Genomic DNA, 22,290 nt, shown 5'->3' on the forward strand with positions numbered 1-22,290 from the left:
ATGGTACTGAGAGGAATTCAGTCGCGGGAAAATTTTGTCATCAAAGTCTGGCATTCTCTGGATTTATGGTGCTTTCAAAACAACTGGGAACTCTGAAAAAACAAGTCGAATCATGATGACGTCATTGATCTTCAGGTCGTAGCTCTAGAAAGGGACCAGATTTACAATTCCGAGTTGGATGACCTTTCAAAACTTGTTTTCCCAGTCGGAGCTTGTTTATTCCCGACTTCCCAGTTGTCTTGAACTCACTGAAGTCAAGTTTTCGCAGTTCCGAGTTAACAGTTGTTTTGAGTGCAGCACAAATCATGCTTTATTGACAGCATGGAAAATGTTGAATGTTTATCATTTTAAACTTGGAAAAGAGCCTCTTAATCCCAGATTTGGGACCACACAACCACTCCACTGAATAGCAGGCTAGTGATTGCTTTGCAATGCTTGCAGTTAGCCACCGTCACTGATTTCTTCCAAACCACTCATTGTTGAAATTGTGATTTCCAACTTCACTTCATTATTTCTCCATATGACAAGGATTAAAAAGGATTTGCCAGTAGATTGTCGACTTGATTCATGATGATGACTGCTGTCGTGGAAATATTGAATCAAATATTTCTCAGATACCGGAGCTTGTGAAATCAAATAGACTTTATTTCAAAAAGTAACAAAGCCGAGCAATTACATGGAACAACTAAATTCTCTTTTTACAGACCAGTTACTGCACATATAACGTGATTTGACGTCATTTTATCTGTGTCCAATGACCTTGAGCCTTCTTGGATAGGCATTTCTAATGTAACTCTATGGCAGCACTCAAGGGGCTAGAATTTTGTAGCTCTACCCTGAGACTTGGCGGTGATGTAGCGTCCTCATGAGTGACAGAACATTGAGCCAATCACGGTGCAACGCTCCATATTTTCAACTGGCTTTCCCCACCACCACAGAAAGCACTGAGCTAGGCTGAAACACCTGCATTTTGTAGCTGCCTTACTCAAGAAAACAAAAAATAGACCATGTGTGACGCTCGTCTGAAGAAGTGGACCAAGATGCAGGTTCATCATATTCTTTAATGATAACCAGCAAAACCAACAAAGAGAAAACCAACGAAACTAACAGCCTTGTAGGGCTCAACAGCAACAATACAAGAAGAAGATCCCACAACATAGGTGGGAAAAAAGGCTACCTAAGTATGATTCCCAATCAGAGACAACGATAGACAGCTGCCTCTGATTGGGAACCACACTCGGCCAAACACCAAGAAATACAAGACAGAACGCGTCTCCTTCCTGAGCGGTATGATGACTGCGTGGTCCCATGGTGTTTATACTTGAGTACTATTGTTTGTCCAGATGAGCGTGGTACCTTCAGGCATTTGGAAATTGCTCTCAAGGATGAACCAGACTTGTGGAGGTCTACAATGTTTTTTCTAAGGTCTTGGCTGATTGAATTTGATTTTCCCATGATGTCAAGCAAAGAGGCATTGAGTTTGAAGTTAGGCCTTCAAATACATCCACAGGTACACCTCCAATTGACTCAAATTATGGCAATTAGCCTATCAGAAGCTTCTAAAGCCATGACATCATTTTCTGGAATTTTCCAAGCTGTTTAAAGGCACAGTCAACTTAGTGGATGTAAACTTCTGACCCACTCGAATTGTGATACAGTGAATTATAAGTGAAGTAATCTGTCTGTAAACAATTGTTGGAAAAATTACTTGTGTCATGCACAAAGCAGATGTCCTAACTGACTTGCCAAAACTATAGTTTGTTAACAAGAAATTTGTGGAGTGGTTGAAAAATGAGTTTCAATGACTCCAACCTAAGTGTATGTAAACTTCCGACTTCAACTGTATTTGCATATTTCCGTTAGGGCACGTCTCATCTGTGAATAGCTGGTGTGCACAACTCAATTTGACCTTGCACTCCTACTAAACAGTGGCGACCTGTAATTCAGAGCAGATGGGGAGAATTTATAAAAAAATTATAAAAAATGAAAAATATGTTTTTGGGGGGGCTTGCCTGCTTTGCATGTTATTTGGGCATTAATACGTGTCACATATCAGTTTGCAAACAATGTCAAATATATATATAATTAAGTTAATAAAGCTGCATACAAACATGGTGTCACTCCCTGACCTGAGAGAGACGTTTTTTTCTCTATTTAGTTAGGTCAGGGTGTGATGTGGGGTGGGCATTCTGTCTCCTAGAGATGAACGTACTTTGGTGCGAAAAGTGCAAATCAATCCCAGAACAACAGCAAACAACAGACCTCGTGAAGATACTGGAGGAAACAGGTACAAAAGTATCTATATCCACAGTAAAACGAGTCCTATATCGACATAACCTGAAAGGCCGCTCAGCAAGGAAGAAGCCACTGCTCCAAAACCGCCAGAAAAAAAGCCAGACTATGGTTTGCAACTGCACGCGTGGACAAAGATCGTACTTTTTGGAGAAATATCTTCTGGTCTGATGAAACAAAAATAGAACTGTTTGGCCATAATGACCATCGTTATGTATGGAGGAAAAAGCGGGAGGCTTGCAAGCCGAAGAACACCATCCCAACCATGAAGCACGGGGATGGCAGCATCATGTTGTGGGGGTGCTTTGCTGCAGGAGGGACTGGTGCACTTCACAAAATAGATGGCATCATGAGGTGGGAAATTATGTGGATATATTGAAGCAACATCTCAAGACATCAGTCAGGAAGTTAAAGCTTGGTCGCAAATGGGTCTTCCAAATGGACAATGACCCCAAGCATACTTCCAAAGTTGTGGCAAAATGGCGTAAGGACAACAAAGTCAAGGTATTGGAGTGGCCATCACAAAGCCCTGACCTCAATCCCATAGAAAGTTTGTGGGCAGAACTGAAAAAGTGTGTGCGAGCAAGGAGGCCTACAAACCTGACTCAGTTACACCAGCTCTGTCAGGAGGAATGGGCCAAAATTCACCCAGCTTATTGTGTGAAGTTTGTGGAAGGCTACCTGAAACGTTTGACCCAAGTTAAACAATTTAAAGGCAATGCTACCAAATACTAATTGAGTGTATGTAAACTTCTGACCCACTGGGAATGTGATGAATGAAATAAAAGCTAAAATAAATCATTTTCTCTACTATTATTCTGACATTTCACATTCTTAAAAGAAAGTGGTGATCCTAACTGACCTAAAACAGGGAATATTTACTAGGATTAAATGTCAGGAATTGTGAAAACTGAGTTTAAATGTATTTGGCTAAAGTGTATGTAAACTTCCGACTTCAACTGTATGTATGATTGTATATGTGTATTTTTAAAAAATATATGGGGGATTGGAAGTGATGCAGACAATTACATTGATGGAAGCTACAATCTATCTGTAATATTATAGCTGATCTACCCTCTAAAAAAAAGTCAGAACCGTAGGATAAATAATGGGGGCATATAGGCAGACAATGAAAGCTCTTACAATATTTGATGATGACGTGTTTCTCTGAAACAGGCTATAGGCTACACGTGCACCACCAAGTCAGAACAATAGGCTATGTTATGAAGGGGAAAGGGACCAAATTATTAGGGAGAGGCTCATGGGCTACTAACAGCTTACTACACAACATACATTTAGTATTACTTTCTAAGCTACAATATACACCTGGGAACTCTGAAAAAAACAAGGTTGATTCATGACGTTAGTGATCTTCAGGTCGGAGCTCTAGAAAGGGGCCCGACTTGGAATCCAAGTTGGATGACCATTCAAAATGTTTTTTTCCCAGTCTGAGCTCGTTTTCTTCTGAGTTCCCAGTTGTCTTGAACTCACTGAAGTCTGAGATTTCCCAGTTCTGAGTTTCCAGCTGTTTTTAAGGCAGCAGAAGTAATGATGGATTGACCTCATGGCCAGTGTATTCAACCTTTTCTGGCCCATGGTATTTCGTGTGAATGTTTATCCTTTTATGCTTGGAAAAGAGTCCCTTCAACCCAGACTTGGACCACACACCCTCTCCACCGAATAGCAGGCGGGGGAAGCAAAATAGTGATTGCTTTGCAGCACTTGCAGTTAGTCATTGATTCTTCCAAACCACTCATTGTTGAATTTGCGATTTCCAACTTGCTTGAGCCAATACATTTAAGCAGCATATCAAATTGGGATAATGTTGTAGGTTGCACCGGGAAGTACAAGTATTTGCCATTTAATATTATTTAATTAGAAATCTGATTATTTCAAAAGGCTAGCTAGCTTGCAGTGTTTACTAAACTTGCTAGCAAGGGAAGACAACGAGACAAGAGAGACTCTTCTTTTGCTTTCACAACAAATGAGAAGACACCAAGAAAACCTCTGTCGCCCCCTTGTGAATGTTGACCAGTGAAAAAGCAACTATAGAGGATGTGTGTTGCTGGAATTGAGGCAAAGAAAAACCTAACTTGTGTACTTACATACACAGCAGCACCATTCACCCCACTGGCTTCAAACCATTTTATTTGAATTGTTACTCAATTCAAGACCTTTTGACTCATGACAAATCAAATGAATCAGACATACAGTAGGAGTTCCCTCTTCCTATAGGTCAACATGTTAATTGAAGAATGTGATATCCATTGGCATGGTACTTTCTCGACAATGGCAGTTGGTCAATTTGCTTTAAACACACATTGATTTATAAAAGTATTTCACATTGTATAATACATTGAAGAGATAAAATCACCCAAAATATATCACAATATTTACAGTATCACCAGTTACACTATTCAAACCGGTCAAAACATTTGTGTTTTTGCATTGGACATTTCGACCTTTCACCCATGTTACATTCAATCTAAGCAAAGCAACGATGATAAAGTGCAGAGCATCAAAAAGATGAGAAGAAGGAGGGTGCAGCTGGCTGGTCTATTCTGTTTGTTCCCATCCATTTATGTCCCTTTCCTCCATTGTCCTGAGGGGGATTTCTGTTTCTCTGCATCCTGGGCGTTTAGGCCTTTCATGTATGACACCGCTAGCTACACAGTTTCAGACAATACAGGAAAACAGTTTTGATTCCCATTGAGAATATTTATCGAAAGATAAATAGATGTCAGCTGAATTGTCTCTTTCATACTTTTTCTTTCTGAAAAATATAATCAGAGAGAGGAGAAGGAGAGAAAGAGAGAGAGAAAGAGAGAGAGAGGGAAGGAAAGAGGGAGAGAGCGAGAGAGAGTCATAAAGTGAATTGAATTGTGGTTTTCATTTCTCTTCTGTGAGTGTGGTGTCTGACATTGCATATTAAGTGGAAACGTGACCACACGGTTTTATCTGATCTGGCAACCACAGAGCTTAATTAAGCTAAGCCTCTGTGTTCACCTCTGATACAGTTAGTCTGAAGTAGAGACCAGTCATATGACTGAGACATGATAGAGACAGTCTGACTAGGAGGAGCAATGTGGTGACTAAAAGAGAAACAAGCGACCACCACGCTTCCTCAAGTCAAGTTGTCCAGATCACATCCTCTTCTTCTGACTCCCCTCTACCTTTCTTTCTATTTTCTCTCAACTCTTTATTTCCCCCCTTTGAATCATCAATGAGAGTGAATGAGGTGCAGCTTTGAATGGTTTTATGTGCGGTGTGATTGTTAGTTAGCCTATTGCAGATCTGGACAAATTATCCACCTACCACTATTGTCACTATGAGTGCTGGATAGACTGGTAGACTATACTGACCTGTGGTATAGTAAAAGTTAGCACACGGAAAAGCATGTGCATTTAGGGAAGCACCAATACATCTTGATATAGAGGAGGTGCATGCAAGCAGATGAGGAAATTTGGCTAGGATGGAAGAAATTATCTAGTAAAACCAGTGCCCAATAAAAAAACACACAACCCTCCCCAAAGCAACAAAAACAAAGTTTGACAACCCTCCCCTATTTTGGAACACCCAAGCCCCCCCCAGTAAATTGTGAGCTGTCCCTTAAATTAAGCAACATATCAAATTGGGATAATGTTGTAGTTTACACCGATAAGTGTAAGAATATTTGCCTGGGCATTTTACGCCCCATTTCGCCCCAATTTGTCATTTCCAATTACAATCTTGTCTCATGAGATCAAAAATAGATATCCTTGTATTTCCACTTTTCCATGTTTTCCAAACACATATAAAACACATAATCTATGACTTTCCCCAGAAGTACCACTTCCTCTTGATATGTTATTTTCTAGACACAGTTCCACTTTCTTTCTGTGATTTTCATCACATAACACTTCGAAAGTGTAATTATTTCCTGAGGCATTTACATAAATTCACAGTTACCCTATGTCTATATGTATCCCAACTGATAAAAAATATGAAAAATGTTTGTCTACACAAGCTTTTCAGCTATTCAGGGATAACTAGCCTGTGAACTATTAAGGACAGAAACTTCTCCTCATACCAAATGTGACTTCCCTGAGACTTTGGCCACATTCACTTGAGACTGACGTTGGCCACATTCACCATTGCAAGTCGTGATGCAGAGCCAGAGCTATCATCCACTGTGCGCTCGTTGGACTGCGTGGAGCGACCATCTCTGTCATCGGCTAGTGCTCTGCGGTACACCCCCGCTAAGCTCTGCCTGAACCTCGACCCTCTCATGTCCAACCCCATACAGAAGTACAGCAGCGGGTTCACACAACTGTTGAAGTAGGCAAAGCCTGTGGCCCCTGTCAGCCCCACCTTCACCACCTTACTGTTGCTGTTCACCATCTTGACCAGTAGGAGACAGTGGTAGGGCGCCCAGCACAGGAAGAAGGCACAGACCAGCGATGCCAAGATACGAAGGGGACGTGACTTGCCCAACAGGCGGGTGCGTCGGATGCCTAACCCTGCTAGGATGTAGCAGCAGAGGATGATGAGGAAAGGAAGCAGGAAACCACATAGGAAGCGCATTAGGTAGAGCGCTAGCTTAGCGCTGTTAGCACCTTTCGTTGACTCCTTGACATCTAGCGAGCACCTGCTCAGGTTGTTCTTGCCGGGGTAAACCTGGCGGTAGGTGAAGTAGGGGGCGCTCAAAATGGCCGCCACTGCCCACACGCCGGCGCTCACCAGGCGGGCGGCGCAGATCGTCCTACGCCGTTTGGTAAAGACGGGGTGCCAGACACAGAGCGTGCGGTCCATGCTGATGACGGCGAGCAGGAACACACTGCAGAACATGTTGGCATACTTGAAGAAGCCATTGAACTTGCATAAGAAGATGCCGAACGGCCAGTAGTTGAAGAAGAGCTTCTTGGTCAGCGAGAGCACACGGCTCAGGCAGAAGATGAGGTCGGCCACGGCCAGGTTGACCAGCCACACATTGGTGACGGTGGGCTTGAGCTTGAAGCCTGCCACCCAGATGACTACAGAGTTGCCCGTGGTGCCCAATACAATGGTCAGCGTGTAAAGGACAATGATTAAGTTGTTCATGATGGCCTCGATGTCCACCACCTTGGCTTTGTCATCTCGGGCGGCTGAGGTGACGAGGACGAACGGAAGTGTGGCGTTTGGTGTCATTCTGTAAAAAAGGGCGACAATAGTTTGAATACACAGAATGACTTCCTTCTAGTCTACAGTATACTTAATGGCTTTCCTCTAGATGAGTCATATTGTGTAACACTGTTTCCTCTAATGGTATAACACTTTGTCACAGCCAATAGCCAGTCAGTTATTATTATCAGGAAGAGGACTCATAGTCACAAATGGACAAAACTCTATAAATTCTTGACTTTAGGAAGTATTCTGAATCTTCAGATGGGATGTTGTGTACCAGGCATGATGTAATCTATTCATGACAGTCTATTTCTATGTCTTTGTCTGAGTCATTCTTTGTCTGTGTCTGGGAATGTGTGTGTATGTATCTGGGTGAGTATGTGGAGGGGGTCTGGGACTGTGAACTACCCACAGTTTTACCCTTAAAAAAAAATTGTTTTTTTACAAAGTGCACACCACAGGAGGCTGCTGAGGGGAGGACGGCTCAAAATAATGGCTGGAACGGAGTAAATGGAATGGTATCGAACACCTGTTTCATGTATTTGACACCATTCCACTCATTCCACTCTAGCCATTACCACGAGCACGTTCTCCCCAATTAAGGTGCCGGACGGGATGGCTGCCATTTTACGGACTCCTAACCAACTGTGCTATTTAGTTAGTTTTTTTGTGATGTTTGTAACTTATTTTTTAACTTATTTTGTACATAATGTTGCTGCTACCGTTTCTTATCTTATCACTAAGCTAAGGACCCTGGGATAAACACCTCGCTCTGCAACTGGATCCTGGACTCCCTGACGGGCCTCCCCCAGGTGGTAAGGGTAGGCAACAATACGTCTGCCATGCTGATCCTCAACACGGGGGACCCTTCAGGGGTGCGTGTTTAGTCCCCTCCTGTACTCCCTGTTCACCCACGACTGCGTGCCAAACACGACTCTAACACCACAACTGACGACACAACAGTGGTAGGCCTCATTACTGACAACGATGAGACAGCCAATAGGGAGGAGGTCAGAGATCTGGCAGTGTGGTACCAGGAAACAACCTCTCCCTCAATGTGAGCAAGACAAAAGAGCTGATCGTGGACTACAGGAAAAGGCGGGCCGAACAGGCCCCCATTAACATTGACGGGGCTGTAGTGGAGCGGGTCGAGTGTTTCAAGTTCCTTGGTGTCCACATCACCAATGAACTATCATGGTCCAAACACACCAAGAACACCTTTTTCCCCTTAGGAGACTGAAAAGATTTGGCATGGGAGATCCTCAAAAAGTTCTACAGTTGCACCATCGAGAGCATTCTGACCAGTTGCATCACCGCCTGGTATGGAAACTGCTCGGCATCTGATATAAGGCTCTACAAAGGGTAGTGCTTATGGCCCAGTACATCACTGGGGCCAAGCTTCCTGCCATCCAGGACATATACACTAGGCGGTGTCAGAGGAAAGACCAAAAAATTGTCAAAGACTCCAGTAACGCAAGTCATAGACTGTTCTCTCTGCTACCGCAAGGCAAGCAATACTGGAGCGCCAAGTCTAGGACCAAAAGGCTCTGTCATGACTGGCCTGTTCGGGTCAGGTTAACGTGGGCCACACTCCTACAGAGACACCTCTCACACCAACCAGAGAGGGAGAGATCGAGAGGTATGGAGATGGGGGTTTTATGACACCTCACGCCCATAGTAAATCTTAAGGCAGCAGACAAAATCCCTTTGTCCTCTGACTGTGGAGGAATGGAATGTATGATGGGCCTATGGAGAACCTACCTCAGAACAGTAACATGCAATAAATGGACTTTTGGACAATATGTTTCGTCAGCCAAAATGGTGGTAAATGATAGATGGAATACGAAAAGGAATCGAGTCGTTTTTGTTATGCTATTAAAAGTTAAATGATGACGTTATAACAAAAACATTGTAACTTGAAGAGTTTTCACAATATGTACCTGATGTTTGCATACTGTACGTTGTGTGGAAAATGTCCAGATCAAATAGAATGTTTTTGTAAAGATGAAATGGGAAGTTAAGTGTCTAAATTGGATCTGATTAAAATCCAGACCTTGCCCTGTAACTAGCGACGCCCAGAGAACTTGCCACAAAGCGTTTCCGTCTTAGCAAGTTTGGTACTAATGACCATCAGCAGCATCAGAGCTTGGAGAAGCCGAATTACCGTGACTTCACATGGAATTTGAATTTGACTGCCTCCATGACTCGTGACCGCTGGTGTGGCGGTACCAGCCGTGATGTGACCAGTCTCTTTGGATCATAGCCGGGGGAAGTAGGGGTGCTGAGGGTGTTGCAGCGCCACTGGTGGTGAGATAGTAAAACTGCAGAAGAGCTGAATATTCCAATCAGTGAGCAGTGCATTTGGAAAGTATTCAGACCCCTTCACTTTTCCCACATTTTGTTACGTTACAGCCTTATTCTAAAATGGATTCAATAGTTTTTTATCCTCATCAATCAAAACACAATACTCCACAATGACAAAGCAAAAACAGGTTTTTAGAAACGTTTTGAAATGTATAAAAGCAAAAAAGCTGAAATATCACATTTACATAAGTATTCAGATTCTTTACTCATATACTTTCCGAATGCACTGTATATGTATATTCCCTTCAGGGAGCCAACAATAAAACAAACATAGTCCTGTTGTCTGGCAACCAATAAGCTTCCAGTCTATATAAGGGATGGGGTTTACCTAGGAGCAAGACAATTAGGAATGCGTTATTGTGCAATGAGCCAAGGACTCAATCCACCTCTCGTACGGTTTTGTGTTGTTTAATGAGCAGAGGCTTCTTTGATATGACGCTAATACAATTTGAATCCCCCTAAATACTTGCGTGGCCATAATGCTGGCTCTCTGCACTAGGTCAAAGTCAATATTGACAGGGTACATTCATTGTTTGTTCTTTATCAGTTTGAGGATGTATTTCATTCATGTAAATACACCTTACAAAGTAAAATCCGGTAATTTGTCTTTGACAAACATGACATACTATTTCTGTTTGATTTCTTCATTGTCAAGATAAAGAATGATGTCTTATTGTTAGATGTGACTGACAGATGCTGTTCGCCCCTGCTCGTAAACGTAGAAGAAACTTTGTTTTCAATGACTTCCTGTTCCTGGCTAAATTAAGTTTCAATAAATGCTGAAAAACAAACAGTCCGTATCTAGCCTAGACTTTACTCAATATTTTCATCTACAGTAGTTATATCAGTGGCTAATCATTATTCGTCTTGTTGGCGACTCAATTTGAGCTGGCAAGTGGTGATATTGCAATGGAAAGCAACGGACACAGATAAAGAGTAACATACAGTATCTTCTTTATATAGTCCCTGACGGATGATCTGTATATATTCAGCTAACTATCCACAGAATCTCATCATTTGTCCAGAAGAGGCTACAGCATGCTACAACTACGTACGTGTACAGCTTGAGTGGCCAGTGTAGATAGTCAGAACATCTAGAGAATATTCTCTCCTGTATTTGAAAATATCCAAATAAAGTGATTTAAGAATCTAAATGAAAAGTAAAGCCAGAAAACGCTGTATACGGTCGTTGTTATTCATACTGATAATGCTTACCTATGAGCTGAGATGCTTCAGTAGTAGCTGTCCAGCATGTTGAGCTTCAGAGGTTGAACAAAGCGTGGAGGTTCATAGTTCTAAGCTGTGTGTCTTTAGTTTACAGACAATCCTCACTATCTTCTCTGTCTTTCCTGTGTGCGTGTGTCTGTGTGTGCATGTCTAAATGATGTGGCCCCCAACCGCAAGTCATTGTGCCGCTTGGGTAAAAAGGCCACAGAAAAGTGAACTTCCTGCCTCTCGCTCTCTCTTTCTCACGCTCCATCTCTTTTGCTCCCATCCCCTATCTCCCACCTCCTCTCTCTGCTCACATGGATACAAGGGGCAAGAGTTGGAAGGGGGTGTGCAGTACTGACCATGCCTTACTCGGTCGTTGGACACTCTTCCCTGGAGTCCTAGAGCGTCCACTTCCTGCATGTATTCTCGATTTTTAGCCAACAGACCCAGAATGAGGTGAATGCCTCAATAAATTAGGACTTTATGATGAACGATGGTGTAGTTAGTAGCTTATTAAGTCAAGATAAGGGCTTTTTCATGATGGCATCCCAATCTCAAAGTATCTAAATGCATCATTCAATCACAATTTTTTGTTTTATTGCAGATTTGAGTTAGAGTTACAGTATCTCACTTTCCAAATGTACCAATAGCTGTCTTACTGATGCATGTACTGCACGACTGTGTACAGAGCTTTATTAAAGCTATCTGCAGGATGCCTCAGGCCCCTGATAGTTTTGGTGGCTCCTACATGGGGATGTTGCACTCTGGCGGCAGACTGTGTCAAGTCATCATGTTGTGCCTTATTACAATAGAGAAGTCAGAGATGTCCTGTCACAGAATGTTGCAACCAATTGTAAATTTTCTAATGTTCCATCAACTGTAGCAAACATCCTCTTTATTCTGATGTTTGTCATTGGTTCAGCATTAAGCAAACAGGGTTTGGATTTCCCTTTATTTCCCAATGCATATAAAATAAAAGACAGCTTCTTGCTTTGATTGGACACCCTGTGCCATTTTGGATATATCTGTGATCTCAATATCCATGATCTCTATTACTCAGTCACTTTTTTAATCTAGTATCTCAGAAGCATTACACAATAAACAGTATTTTTCTGTCTCTATGTTTATTTGAAGTGTATCGTTACTGTGGAAGGCACCTCAACAACATCACAGATGGGTCTGTGGTTTATTGCTTTCACCATTTTTCTGCTGAAAGGTCAGTTTCTTGCTGATTTGTCCTCTGAACTGGTACACTTACTGACAATTTTACTGACATTTTACTGATAACATGTTGTTTAATTATAAATGTGATTATTTCACAGCTAATCGTCTTTAATATCACTTAAACTTCAAGATTACTGTCTCAGTTTAGCTTGGCACTAAATAAGCAGCCTATTTGGCATTGATAAATATAATCTTAGGGACTGTTCAAACAATAAATCAAAGAAGATCAGTGGCGATTTTAGCATGTACATCTTGGTGGGGCAAACTTAACGTTACTATTTCTTTGTATGCATGTCAGCAAAGCCACTACACAACACAACACTAAACAATACATGAATTGCACTATAACAGTGACAAACAATGCCCACAAACTGTTAGGGCCTACATAAAGCTGTCCCAACAGCAGAGCTTTCTTATCAGCACCATGAGGTGAATCCTTACCACTGCTACACCTGGCTTTCAGCGAAGCCTTGTCTGGCAGCGAAACAGTTCATTCAGCCTCATTTATTGTCTTTTAAAAAAAACATTGCTGATATGGCTGACAAATGTGGTTTCCACTGACAATTGAGTTGTACAAACTATGGCATAAGGGAACAATGAGCGGATAAGAGGCAATCCGTAATTTCGATTAAGACATTAACGAGCGAGCTAATACGGACGTAGTCAATATAACTATTTGTTCAGCACTTTTGAAATGTACAGCGACAGAATTCAGAACATGGCCCGTTCTTACAATATACTCTCTGTACACCAAGTCAGAACAGTAGGATAAATAAAGGGGACATATAAGCAGACAATGAAAGCTCTTACAATATTCGATGATGACATTTCTCTAAAACAGGCTATAGGCTAAATGTGCACCACCAAGTCAGAACAGTAGGCTAAGTTATGAAGGGGAAAGGGACCACATTATTAGGGTGAGGCACATGGGCTTTAGTCCATAGCTTACTACACAACATACACTTAGTATTACTTTCGAAACTACAGTATACACATCTCCCTGGCATATTACATCATTTATGCAGCAGCATACAATACATTTTTGGACTCACCGTGTTGTGCTGTGCTCACCTGAACAGGAATGTTGCGCGGCAGTCCTTCTTGTGGGCAAATTTTGTAATGAAACTTTGTCATCAAAGCCTGGCATCCTCTGGATTTATGGTGCTTTCAAGACAACTGGGAACTCTGAAAAAAAACAAAGTTGAATCATGACGTCAGTGATCTTCAGGTCGGAGCTCTAGAATGAGGCCTGAGTTCTCGACTTGGAATTCCGAGTTGGATGACCATTCTAAACTTTTTTTCCCAGTCTGAGCTTGTTTTTTTCGGAGTTCTCAGTAGTCTGAGATTTCCCAGTTTTGAGTTTCCAGCTGTTTTGACCACGGCAGAAGTCATGCTGGAATAACAGCATGGCCAATGTATTCAACCTTTTCTGGCCCATGATGTTGCGTGTGAATGTCTATCCTTTTAAGCTTGGAAAAGAGACCCTTCAACCCAGACTTAGACCACACACCTTCACCACCGAATAGCAGGTAGTGGAAGAAAAATAGTGATCACTTTGCAACACTTGCAGTTAGCCACTGATTCCTTCCAAACCACTCATTGCTGAATTTGCAATTTCCAACTTGTTGTGTAACGTTTATGTCCAATGGCCGATGAGCACTGATACGTTTTATCTATCATTTCAATTCATATGACAAGGATTGAAAAGGATTTGCCGACGTGATTCATGACGATGACTGCTTGTCTAGCTTGCTAGCTAAGATTTTGAAAGTATGATGTGGACAATCAAAGCTACGGTAAATATAACATGATTTGACGTCATTTTATCTGTGGCCAATGACCTTGAGCCTTCTTGGATGGGCACTTCTAATGTAAATCTATGACAGTACTCAAGGGGGCTTGAACTATGTAGCTCTCCCTGTAGATTTTGTGGTGACGTAGTGTCTCCATGAGTAACAGAACACTGAGCCAATCAAGGCGCAACTAGAGAAGATTACCAACCCCTACGCTCAGTATTTTCCACTGGCTGCCTCTCCTCCACAGATAGCACTGAGCTAGGCTGAAACACCTGCATTTTGGAGATGCCTTACTCAAGAGAACATGTTTGTATGCAGCTTTATTAACTCAATAATCATTTTGAAATATAATATTAATGCCAAAATAGCATGCAAAACAGGCAACATTACATATTTGTTGCTAAACAGGTGGGGCTTAAAACAGGAGAGGCACTGACAAAAAATGATGACATTGTATGTTTAGCTGATATGGGAGCCAATACATTGAAGCAGCAAATCAAATTGAGATAATGTTGTAGGTTACACTGGGAAGTATTTGCCATTTAATATTATTTCATTAGACATCCAATTATTTCAAAAGGCTAGCTAGCTTGCAGTGTTCAGCCAACTTGCTAGCAAGGGAAGACAACAAGACAAGAGAGACTCTTCTTTTGCTTTCACAACAAATGAGAAGTGTCGTGGTAATTTCCTGTATTACTCAATAAAGAGAGAGAGAGAGCCAACCACACACAAGTCAGAGTTATATTATAATGTACATCTTTAATATATATATATAAGCTTCACCAAAGCCCTTTTCTGACTCTCAGATCAATTCAGTATCTATAAATGAATTCTTTGAGAGTGCTTACAAAACAATTCTTAGTTTCATTTATAGCCAAGATACACCCCTCTCAACTTACAAAGAATCCTTTACCCGAAAGAGGAGTATAGACAGCATCAGCTATAAATCATCGTTCAGTTTGGTCTCCCAAGACAAGGTTTCAATCTCATGCTTGGTACTTCACTGTCTACCAAAACCTTACCTCATCCAATGGCATATATCAATTGTCATTTGATATACTCCCATCTCAAATACACCCCCTCCTGGATAAGCTCAGAAAAGACAGTGAGCCTCTTAGGTCATAGACTAGATCAAGATAAGGGCAACCTCAGAGGGGAAATACAATGGTTCCAAACACTGCCAAACTCCTTCCCCCTATGAGAAAAGTAGGGAGTGACTGGCGTACAGACATTGTATGAGATAACTAACTGGTTCCCCATTAATAACGCCATCCCGTCACATGGTTTAAGATTATAGTTACAGACACATTCATAAGAAAACAACGTTCCATTCTGTCCTCCTCCCCTTCTGATATTCTACATAGCACCACATGGTTTAACTGATACATTGACTTATGAAGACAAGCCTGACCTCTCCCCTCTCTGGCCCCAAGTTACTAAGCCCTATCACAGAAGGGGAAAAGGCACTGCCAATCCTATAGTCCAAAGGGCCCCATTCTAATGACAAGTATCTCACAAGCATATGATGAAAATAACATCTTATCTATCTATGTTACTTAGCTAAATCTGATTCTGCCACAACAGAAGACACCAGGAAAACCTCTGTCGCCCCCTTGTGAATGTTGACCAGTGAAAAAGCAACTATAGAGGATGTGTGTTGCTGGAATAGAGGCAAAGGAAAACCGAACTTGTGTACTTACATACACAGCAGCACCATTCACCCCACTGCCTTCAACCCATTTTATTATTTCACATGTTGCTCAATTCAAGACCTTTTGACTCCTGACAAATCAAATGAATCAGACATACAGTAGGAGTTCCCTCTTCCTATAGGTCAACATGTTGGTTGAAGAATGCGATATCCGTTGGCATGGTACTTTCTCAACAATGGCAATTGGTCAATTTGTTTTACACACATTGATTAAAAAAATTATTTTACATTGATAAAGGGCAGAGCATCAAAAAGATGAGAAGAAGGCTGGCTGGTCTGTCTGTTTGTTCCCATCCATTTATGTTCCTTTCCTCCATTGTCCTGAGGGGGATTTCTGTTTCTCTGCATCCTGGGCGTTTAGGCCTTTCATGTATGACACCGCTAGCTCCACAGTTTCAGACAATACAGGAAAACAGTTTTGATTCTCATTGAGAATTTTTATCAAAAGATAAATAGATGTCAGCTGAATTGTCTCTTTCATACTTTATATTTTAGTACAAGAGTCCTGAAACATATAATCAGAGAGAGGAGAAGAAGAGAGAGAGAGAGAAAGAGAGACAGGGAAGGGGAGAGAGAGAGAAAGAGAAAGAGAAACAGGGAAGGAGGGAGCGAGAGAGAGTCATAAAGTGAATTGAATTGTGGTTTTAATTCCTCTTCCGCTGTGAGTGTGGTGTCTGACATTGCATATTAAGTGGAAACATGACCACACGGTTTTATCTGATCTGGCAACCACAGAGCTTAAGCTAAGCCTCTGTGTTCACCTCTGATACAGTTAGTCTGAAGGAGAGACCAGTCATATGACTGAGACATGATAGAGACAGTCTGACTAGGAGGAGCAATGTGGTGACTAAAAGAGAAACAAGCGACCACCACGCTTCCTCAAGTCAAGTTGTCCAGATCACATCCTCTTCTTCTGACTCCCCTCTACTTCTCTTTCTATTTTCTCTCAACTCTTTATTTTCCCCTCTTTAAATCAATGAGAGTGAATGAGGTGTCAGCAATATGGAAAATTCACCGGTGGCACATAAGGATGCTGCCCTGTAGTAGACGTTGATTCTAAATGGAAAAGCTGAAATGGAAAATGGGAATAAATATCCTTGTTTTTCCACTGTTGAAACATGACACTTATTAAAACATAGCATGACTGAAGTCATCTATGACTTTCCCCAAAAGTTGTACCACTTCCGCTGATAGGTTATTTTATATTTTCTAGACACAGTTCCACTTTCTTTCTGGGATTTTCATCATATAACACTTAGAAAATGTGAAACTGATTTATTGAGTAATTTATGTAAATTCACAGTTACCCTATGTCTATATGTATTCCATCTGATAAAAAGTATGATTTTTTTTTGTCTACACAAGTTGGGAAAGCCTATTTAGTGTTAACTAGCCTGTGAGCTAATAAGGACTGGAACCACTCCTCATACCAAATGTGACTTCCCTCAGACGTGGGCCACATTCACTTGAGACTGAGTGCAGGTTGTGACGCAGAGCCAGAACTATTATCCACTGTTCGCTCGTTGGACTGCGTGTTTCGACCATCTCTGTCATTGGCTAGTGCTCTCCGGTACACCCCCTCTAAGGTCTGCCTGAACCTCGACCCTCTCATGTCCAACCCCATACAGAAGTACAGCAGCGGGTTCACGCAACTGTTGAAGTAGGTAAAGGCTGTGGCCACTGTCAGCCCCCCCGTCACCAACGTACTGTTGCTGTTCACCATCTTGACCAGTAGGAGACAGTGGTAGGGCGCCCAGCACAGGAAGAAGGCACAGACCAGCGATACCAGGATACGGAGGGGACGTGACTTGCCCAACAGGCGGGTGCGTCGGATGCCTAACCCTGCTAGGATGTAGCAGCAGAGGATGATGAGGAAAGGAAGCAGGAAACCGCATAGGAAGCGCATTAGGTAGAGCGCTAGCTTAGCACTGTTATCGCCTTTTGGCTCATTGTCCTCCAGAGAGCACTTGCTCAGGTTGTTCTTGCCGAGGTAAACCTGGCGGTAGGCGAAGTGGGGGGCGCTCAAAATGGCCGCCACAGCCCACACGCCGGCGCTCACCAGGCGGGCGGCGCAGATCGTCCTACGCCGTTTGGTAAAGACGGGGTGCCAGATGCAGAGCGTCCGGTCCATGCTGATGACAGCGAGCAGGAACACACTGCAGAACATGTTGGTATACCTGAAGAAGCCGTTGAACTTGCATAAGAAGATGCCGAACGGCCAGTAGTCGAAGAAGAGCTTCTTGGTCAGCGAGAGCACACGGCTCAAGCAGAAGATGAGGTCGGCCACGGCCAGGTTGACCAGCCACACATTGGTGACTGTGGGCTTGAGCTTGAAGCCTGCCACCCAGATGACTACAGAGTTGCCCGTGGTGCCCAGGACAATGGTCAGCGTGAGAAGGACAATGTTTAATTTGTTCATGATGGCATCGATGTCCACCACCTTGGCTTCGTCATCTCGGGCGGCTGAGGTGACGAGGGCAAACGGAATGGTGGCGTTTGGTGTCATTCTGTAAAAAAAGGCAACAAGGGTGTGAATACACAGAATGACTTCCTTCTAGTCTACAGTATACTTAATGGATTTCCTCTAGATGAGTCATATTGTGTAACACTGTTTCCTCTAATGGTAGAACACTTTGTCACAGCCAGCAGCCAGTCAGTTAAAAACTTCTTCGGGATAGGTGTCCTGTCCACGAGACGGTTGAGCTAACGTAGGCTAATGTGATTAGCACGAGATTGTAAGTAACAAGAAACTTTCCCAGGACATAGACATATCTGATATTGGCAGAAAGCTTAAATTCTTGTTAATCTAACTGCACTGTCCAATTTACAGTAGCTATTACAGTGAAAGAATACCATGCTATTGTTTGAGGAGAGTGCACAATTTTGAACATGAAAAGTTATTAGTAAACAAATTAGGTACATTTGGGCAGTCTTGATACAACATTTTGAACAGAAATGCAATGGTTCCTTGGATCAGTCTAAAACTTTGCACATACACTGCTGCCATATAGTTGCCAAAATCTAAATGCCACCTAGGCTGTAATAATACATTATTTCCTTTCTCTTGCATTTCAAAGATGATGGTACAAAAAAATAAAAAAGAACGTTCGTTGTTTTTCTTTGTATTGTCTTTTACCAGATATATTGTGTTATGTTCTCCTACATTCCATGTTCTATTGTGTTATATTCACATTTACACAATCTTCAAAGTGTTTCCTTTCAAATGGTACCAAGAATATGCATATCCTGGCTTCAGGGCCTGAGCTACAGGCAGTTAGATTTGGGTATGTCATTTTAGACGAAAACTTTAAAAAAGGAGCGGATCCTTAAGAGATTTTAATATTAGGAGGACTCATAGTCACAAATGAACAGAACTCTATAAATTCTTGACTTTAAGATTAAAATTATATATATTTTGCTGTTTAGGAAGTATTCTGAATCTTCAGATGGGATGTTGTGTACCAGGCATGATGTAATCTATTCATGACAGTCCATTCCTATGTCTCTGTCTTTCATTCTGTGTCTGTGACTGGGAATGCATGTGTGTGTATTTTTGTGAGTATGTGGCGGGGGTCTGGGACTGTGAACTACCCACAGTTTAACCCTTTTTGAAACTTTTTCCCAAAGTGCACACCACAGGAGGCTGCTGAGGGGAGGACGGCTCATAATAATGGCTGGAATGGACTAAATGGAATGGTATCAAACACCTGTTTCATGTATTTGACACCATTCCACTCATTCCACTTTGTATTTGACACCATTCCACCGATTCCACTCCAGCCATTACCACGAGCCCCAATTAGGGCGCCACCAACCTCCTGTGGTGCATACCCACATAATATACAATTAATCGGATATTGACATACTCTCTGCAATCCCCCTAAAACATATCAGTCCAACAAGGAACGTGTAAGAACATGATAGCCATCCTGATCCTCTTTGCATACAGTATCTCCATTTCCTTTCCAGAGGCATGCATAGACAGGAATCATAAAATGTTTTTGGCTTATGACTCATTTGACCAGTCTCTGTGTCATAGCTGCGAGAAGTAGGGGTGCTGCAACACCCTCTGGTGGTGAGATAGTACATCTGCAGAAGAGGTTACAGCCTTATTCTAAAATGGATTAATTTGGTTAACCTCTGAAAAACATCCCCACAGTATGATGCTGTCACCACCATGCTTCACCGTAGGGATATTATTGGCCAGGTGATGAGCGGTGCCTGGTTTCCTCCAGATGTGACGCTTGGCATTCAGGCCAAATAGTTCACTCTTTGTTTCATCAGACCAGTGAGTCTTGTTTCTCATGGTCTGAGAGTCCTTTAGGCACCCTTTTTAAAAGGACAAAGCGAGCTGCTGTCATGTGCCTTTTACAGAGGAGTGGCTTCCGTCTGGCCACTCTACCATAAAGGCCTGACTGGTGTAGTGCTGCAGAGATGGTTGTCCTTCTGGAAAGTTCTCCCATCTCCACAGAGGAACTCTGTACCTATGTCAGAGTGACCATCGGGTTCTTGGTCACCAGCCAATTTTTTGTATTGAATAAATTTGAAAAAATATATAAAAAATGTTTTTTGCCTTGTTATTTATTATCAGATATTTTGTGTAGATTGATGAGAAATAAAAACTATTTAATCCATTTTAGAATAAGGCTGTAATGTAACAAAATATTAATATTGAAAAACCCAAGGGGCCTGAATATTTTCCGAATGCACTGTATATATATTCCCATGAGTGAGCCAACAGTAAAACAAACATAGTCCTGTTGTCTGGCAACCAATAAGCTTCCAGTCTATATAAGGGAAGGGGTTTACCTAGGAGCAAGACAATTAGGAATGCGTTATTGTGCCATGAGCCAAGGACTCACTCCACCTCTCGTACGGTTTTGTGTTGTTTAATGAGCAGAGGCTTCTTTGATATGACGCTAATACAATTTGAATCCCCCTAAATACTTGCGTGGCCATAATGCTGGCTCTCGGCACTAGGTCAAAGTCAATAATGACAGGTTACATTCATTGTTTGTTCTCTATCAGTTTGAGGATGTATTTCATTCATGTAAATACACCTTACAAAGTAAAATCCTTTCTGCTTCATTTCTTTATTGTCGAGATAAAGAATGATGTCTTATCGTTAGATGTGACTTCATGAGCAATGTGTCTAGCACAGTGGACTGATTGTTCTGCACTTCATTGTATACATGATAAAGATTACATTGTTTTGTTACACATCCTATTTTATGGCACTGTTTGTGTTACTACAATATTTCTGCTTGCCTACGTGATTAAATGCTGTTCGCCCCTGCTCGTAAATGTAGAACAGACTTTGTTTTCAATTACTTACTGTTGCTGGATAAATTAAGTTTCAATGAATGCTGAAAAAAAAAGTCTGTATCTAGCCTAGACTTTACTCAATATTTTAATCTACGGTAGTAATGTATATCAGTGGCTAATTATTATCCATTTTGTTGGCGACTCAATTTGAGCTGGCAAGTGGTGATATTGCAATGGAAAGCAATGGACACAGATAAAGAGTAACATACAGTATCTTCTTTATATAGTCCCTGACGGATGATCTGTATATATTCAGCTAACTATCCACAGAATCTCATCATTTGTCCAGAAGAGGCTACAGCATGCTACAACTACGTACGTGTACAGCTTGAGTGGCCAGTGTAGATAGTCAGAACATCTAGAGAATATTCTCTCCTGTATTTGAAAATATCCAAATAAAGTGATTTAAGAATCTAAATGAAAAGTAAAGCCAGAAACGCTGTATACGGTCGTTGTTATTCATACTGATAATGCTTACCTATGAGCTGAGATGCTTCAGTAGTAGCTGTCCAGCATGTTGAGCTTCAGAGGTTGAACAAAGCGTGGAGGTTCATAGTTCTAAGCTGTGTGTCTTTAGTTTACAGACAATCCTCACGATCTTCTCTGTCTTTCCTGTGTGTGTGTGTGTGTGTGTGAGTGTGTCTGTGTGTCTAAGTGATGTGAACGCCAGCCTTAAGTCATTGTGTCACTTGGGTGAAGTGGCCAGAGAAAAGTAATCAGATCTCTCGCTCTCTCTTTCTCATGTTCCATCTCTCCCGCTCCCATCCGCTTTTCCATCCCCTCTCTCCGCTCACATAGATAGGGGGTGTGGAAGGGGGTGTGTACTACTGCCCATGCCTTACTCGGTTGTTAGACGCTCTTCCCTCTTCAACTGGAGTCCTAGAGTGTCCACTTCCTGCCTGTATTCTCTATGTTCAGCCAACAGACACACCCAGAATGAGGCGAATGCGCCCAAAATCAATAGTAATTAGTAATAAATTATGACTTTATGATTAGTTAGAGTATCTCACTCTCCAAATGTACCAATAGCTGTCTTACTGATGCATGTACTGCACGACTGTGTACAGAGCTTTATTAAAGCTATCTGCAGGATGCCTCAGGCCCCTGATAGTTTTGGTGGCTCCTACATGGGGATGTTGCACTCTGGCGGCAGACTGTGTCAAGTCATCATGTTGTGCCTTATTACAATAGAGAAGTCAGAGATGTCCTGTCACAGAATGTTGC

General features: G+C 42.0%; 2 protein-coding genes across 2 annotated transcripts; both read right to left on the bottom strand.

Annotated features, from left to right (window-relative positions):
* Positions 1–4,459: 4,459 nt before the first annotated feature.
* On the bottom strand, positions 4,460–11,185 carry LOC139554577 (fMet-Leu-Phe receptor-like). The gene is made up of 2 exons (XM_071367494.1): positions 11,014–11,185; positions 4,460–7,459 (listed from the first exon to the last, which is right to left on the bottom strand). The coding sequence occupies exon 2, from the start codon at positions 7,456–7,458 to the stop codon at positions 6,394–6,396; it is 1,065 nt and encodes a 354-aa protein (XP_071223595.1). The 5' UTR covers position 7,459; positions 11,014–11,185; the 3' UTR covers positions 4,460–6,393.
* A 1,277-nt stretch (positions 11,186–12,462) lies between these two features.
* On the bottom strand, positions 12,463–21,861 carry LOC139554578 (formyl peptide receptor 2-like). Its single transcript, XM_071367495.1, has 2 exons — positions 21,545–21,861; positions 12,463–18,248 (listed from the first exon to the last, which is right to left on the bottom strand). Exon 2 carries the CDS (start codon positions 18,245–18,247, stop codon positions 17,204–17,206), a length of 1,044 nt encoding a protein of 347 aa, XP_071223596.1. The 5' UTR covers position 18,248; positions 21,545–21,861; the 3' UTR covers positions 12,463–17,203.
* Between the last annotated feature and the right edge of the window lie 429 nt (positions 21,862–22,290).

This window comes from Salvelinus alpinus, chromosome 26 (assembly GCF_045679555.1).
Source record: "Salvelinus alpinus chromosome 26, SLU_Salpinus.1, whole genome shotgun sequence".
NCBI lineage: Eukaryota > Metazoa > Chordata > Actinopteri > Salmoniformes > Salmonidae > Salvelinus > Salvelinus alpinus.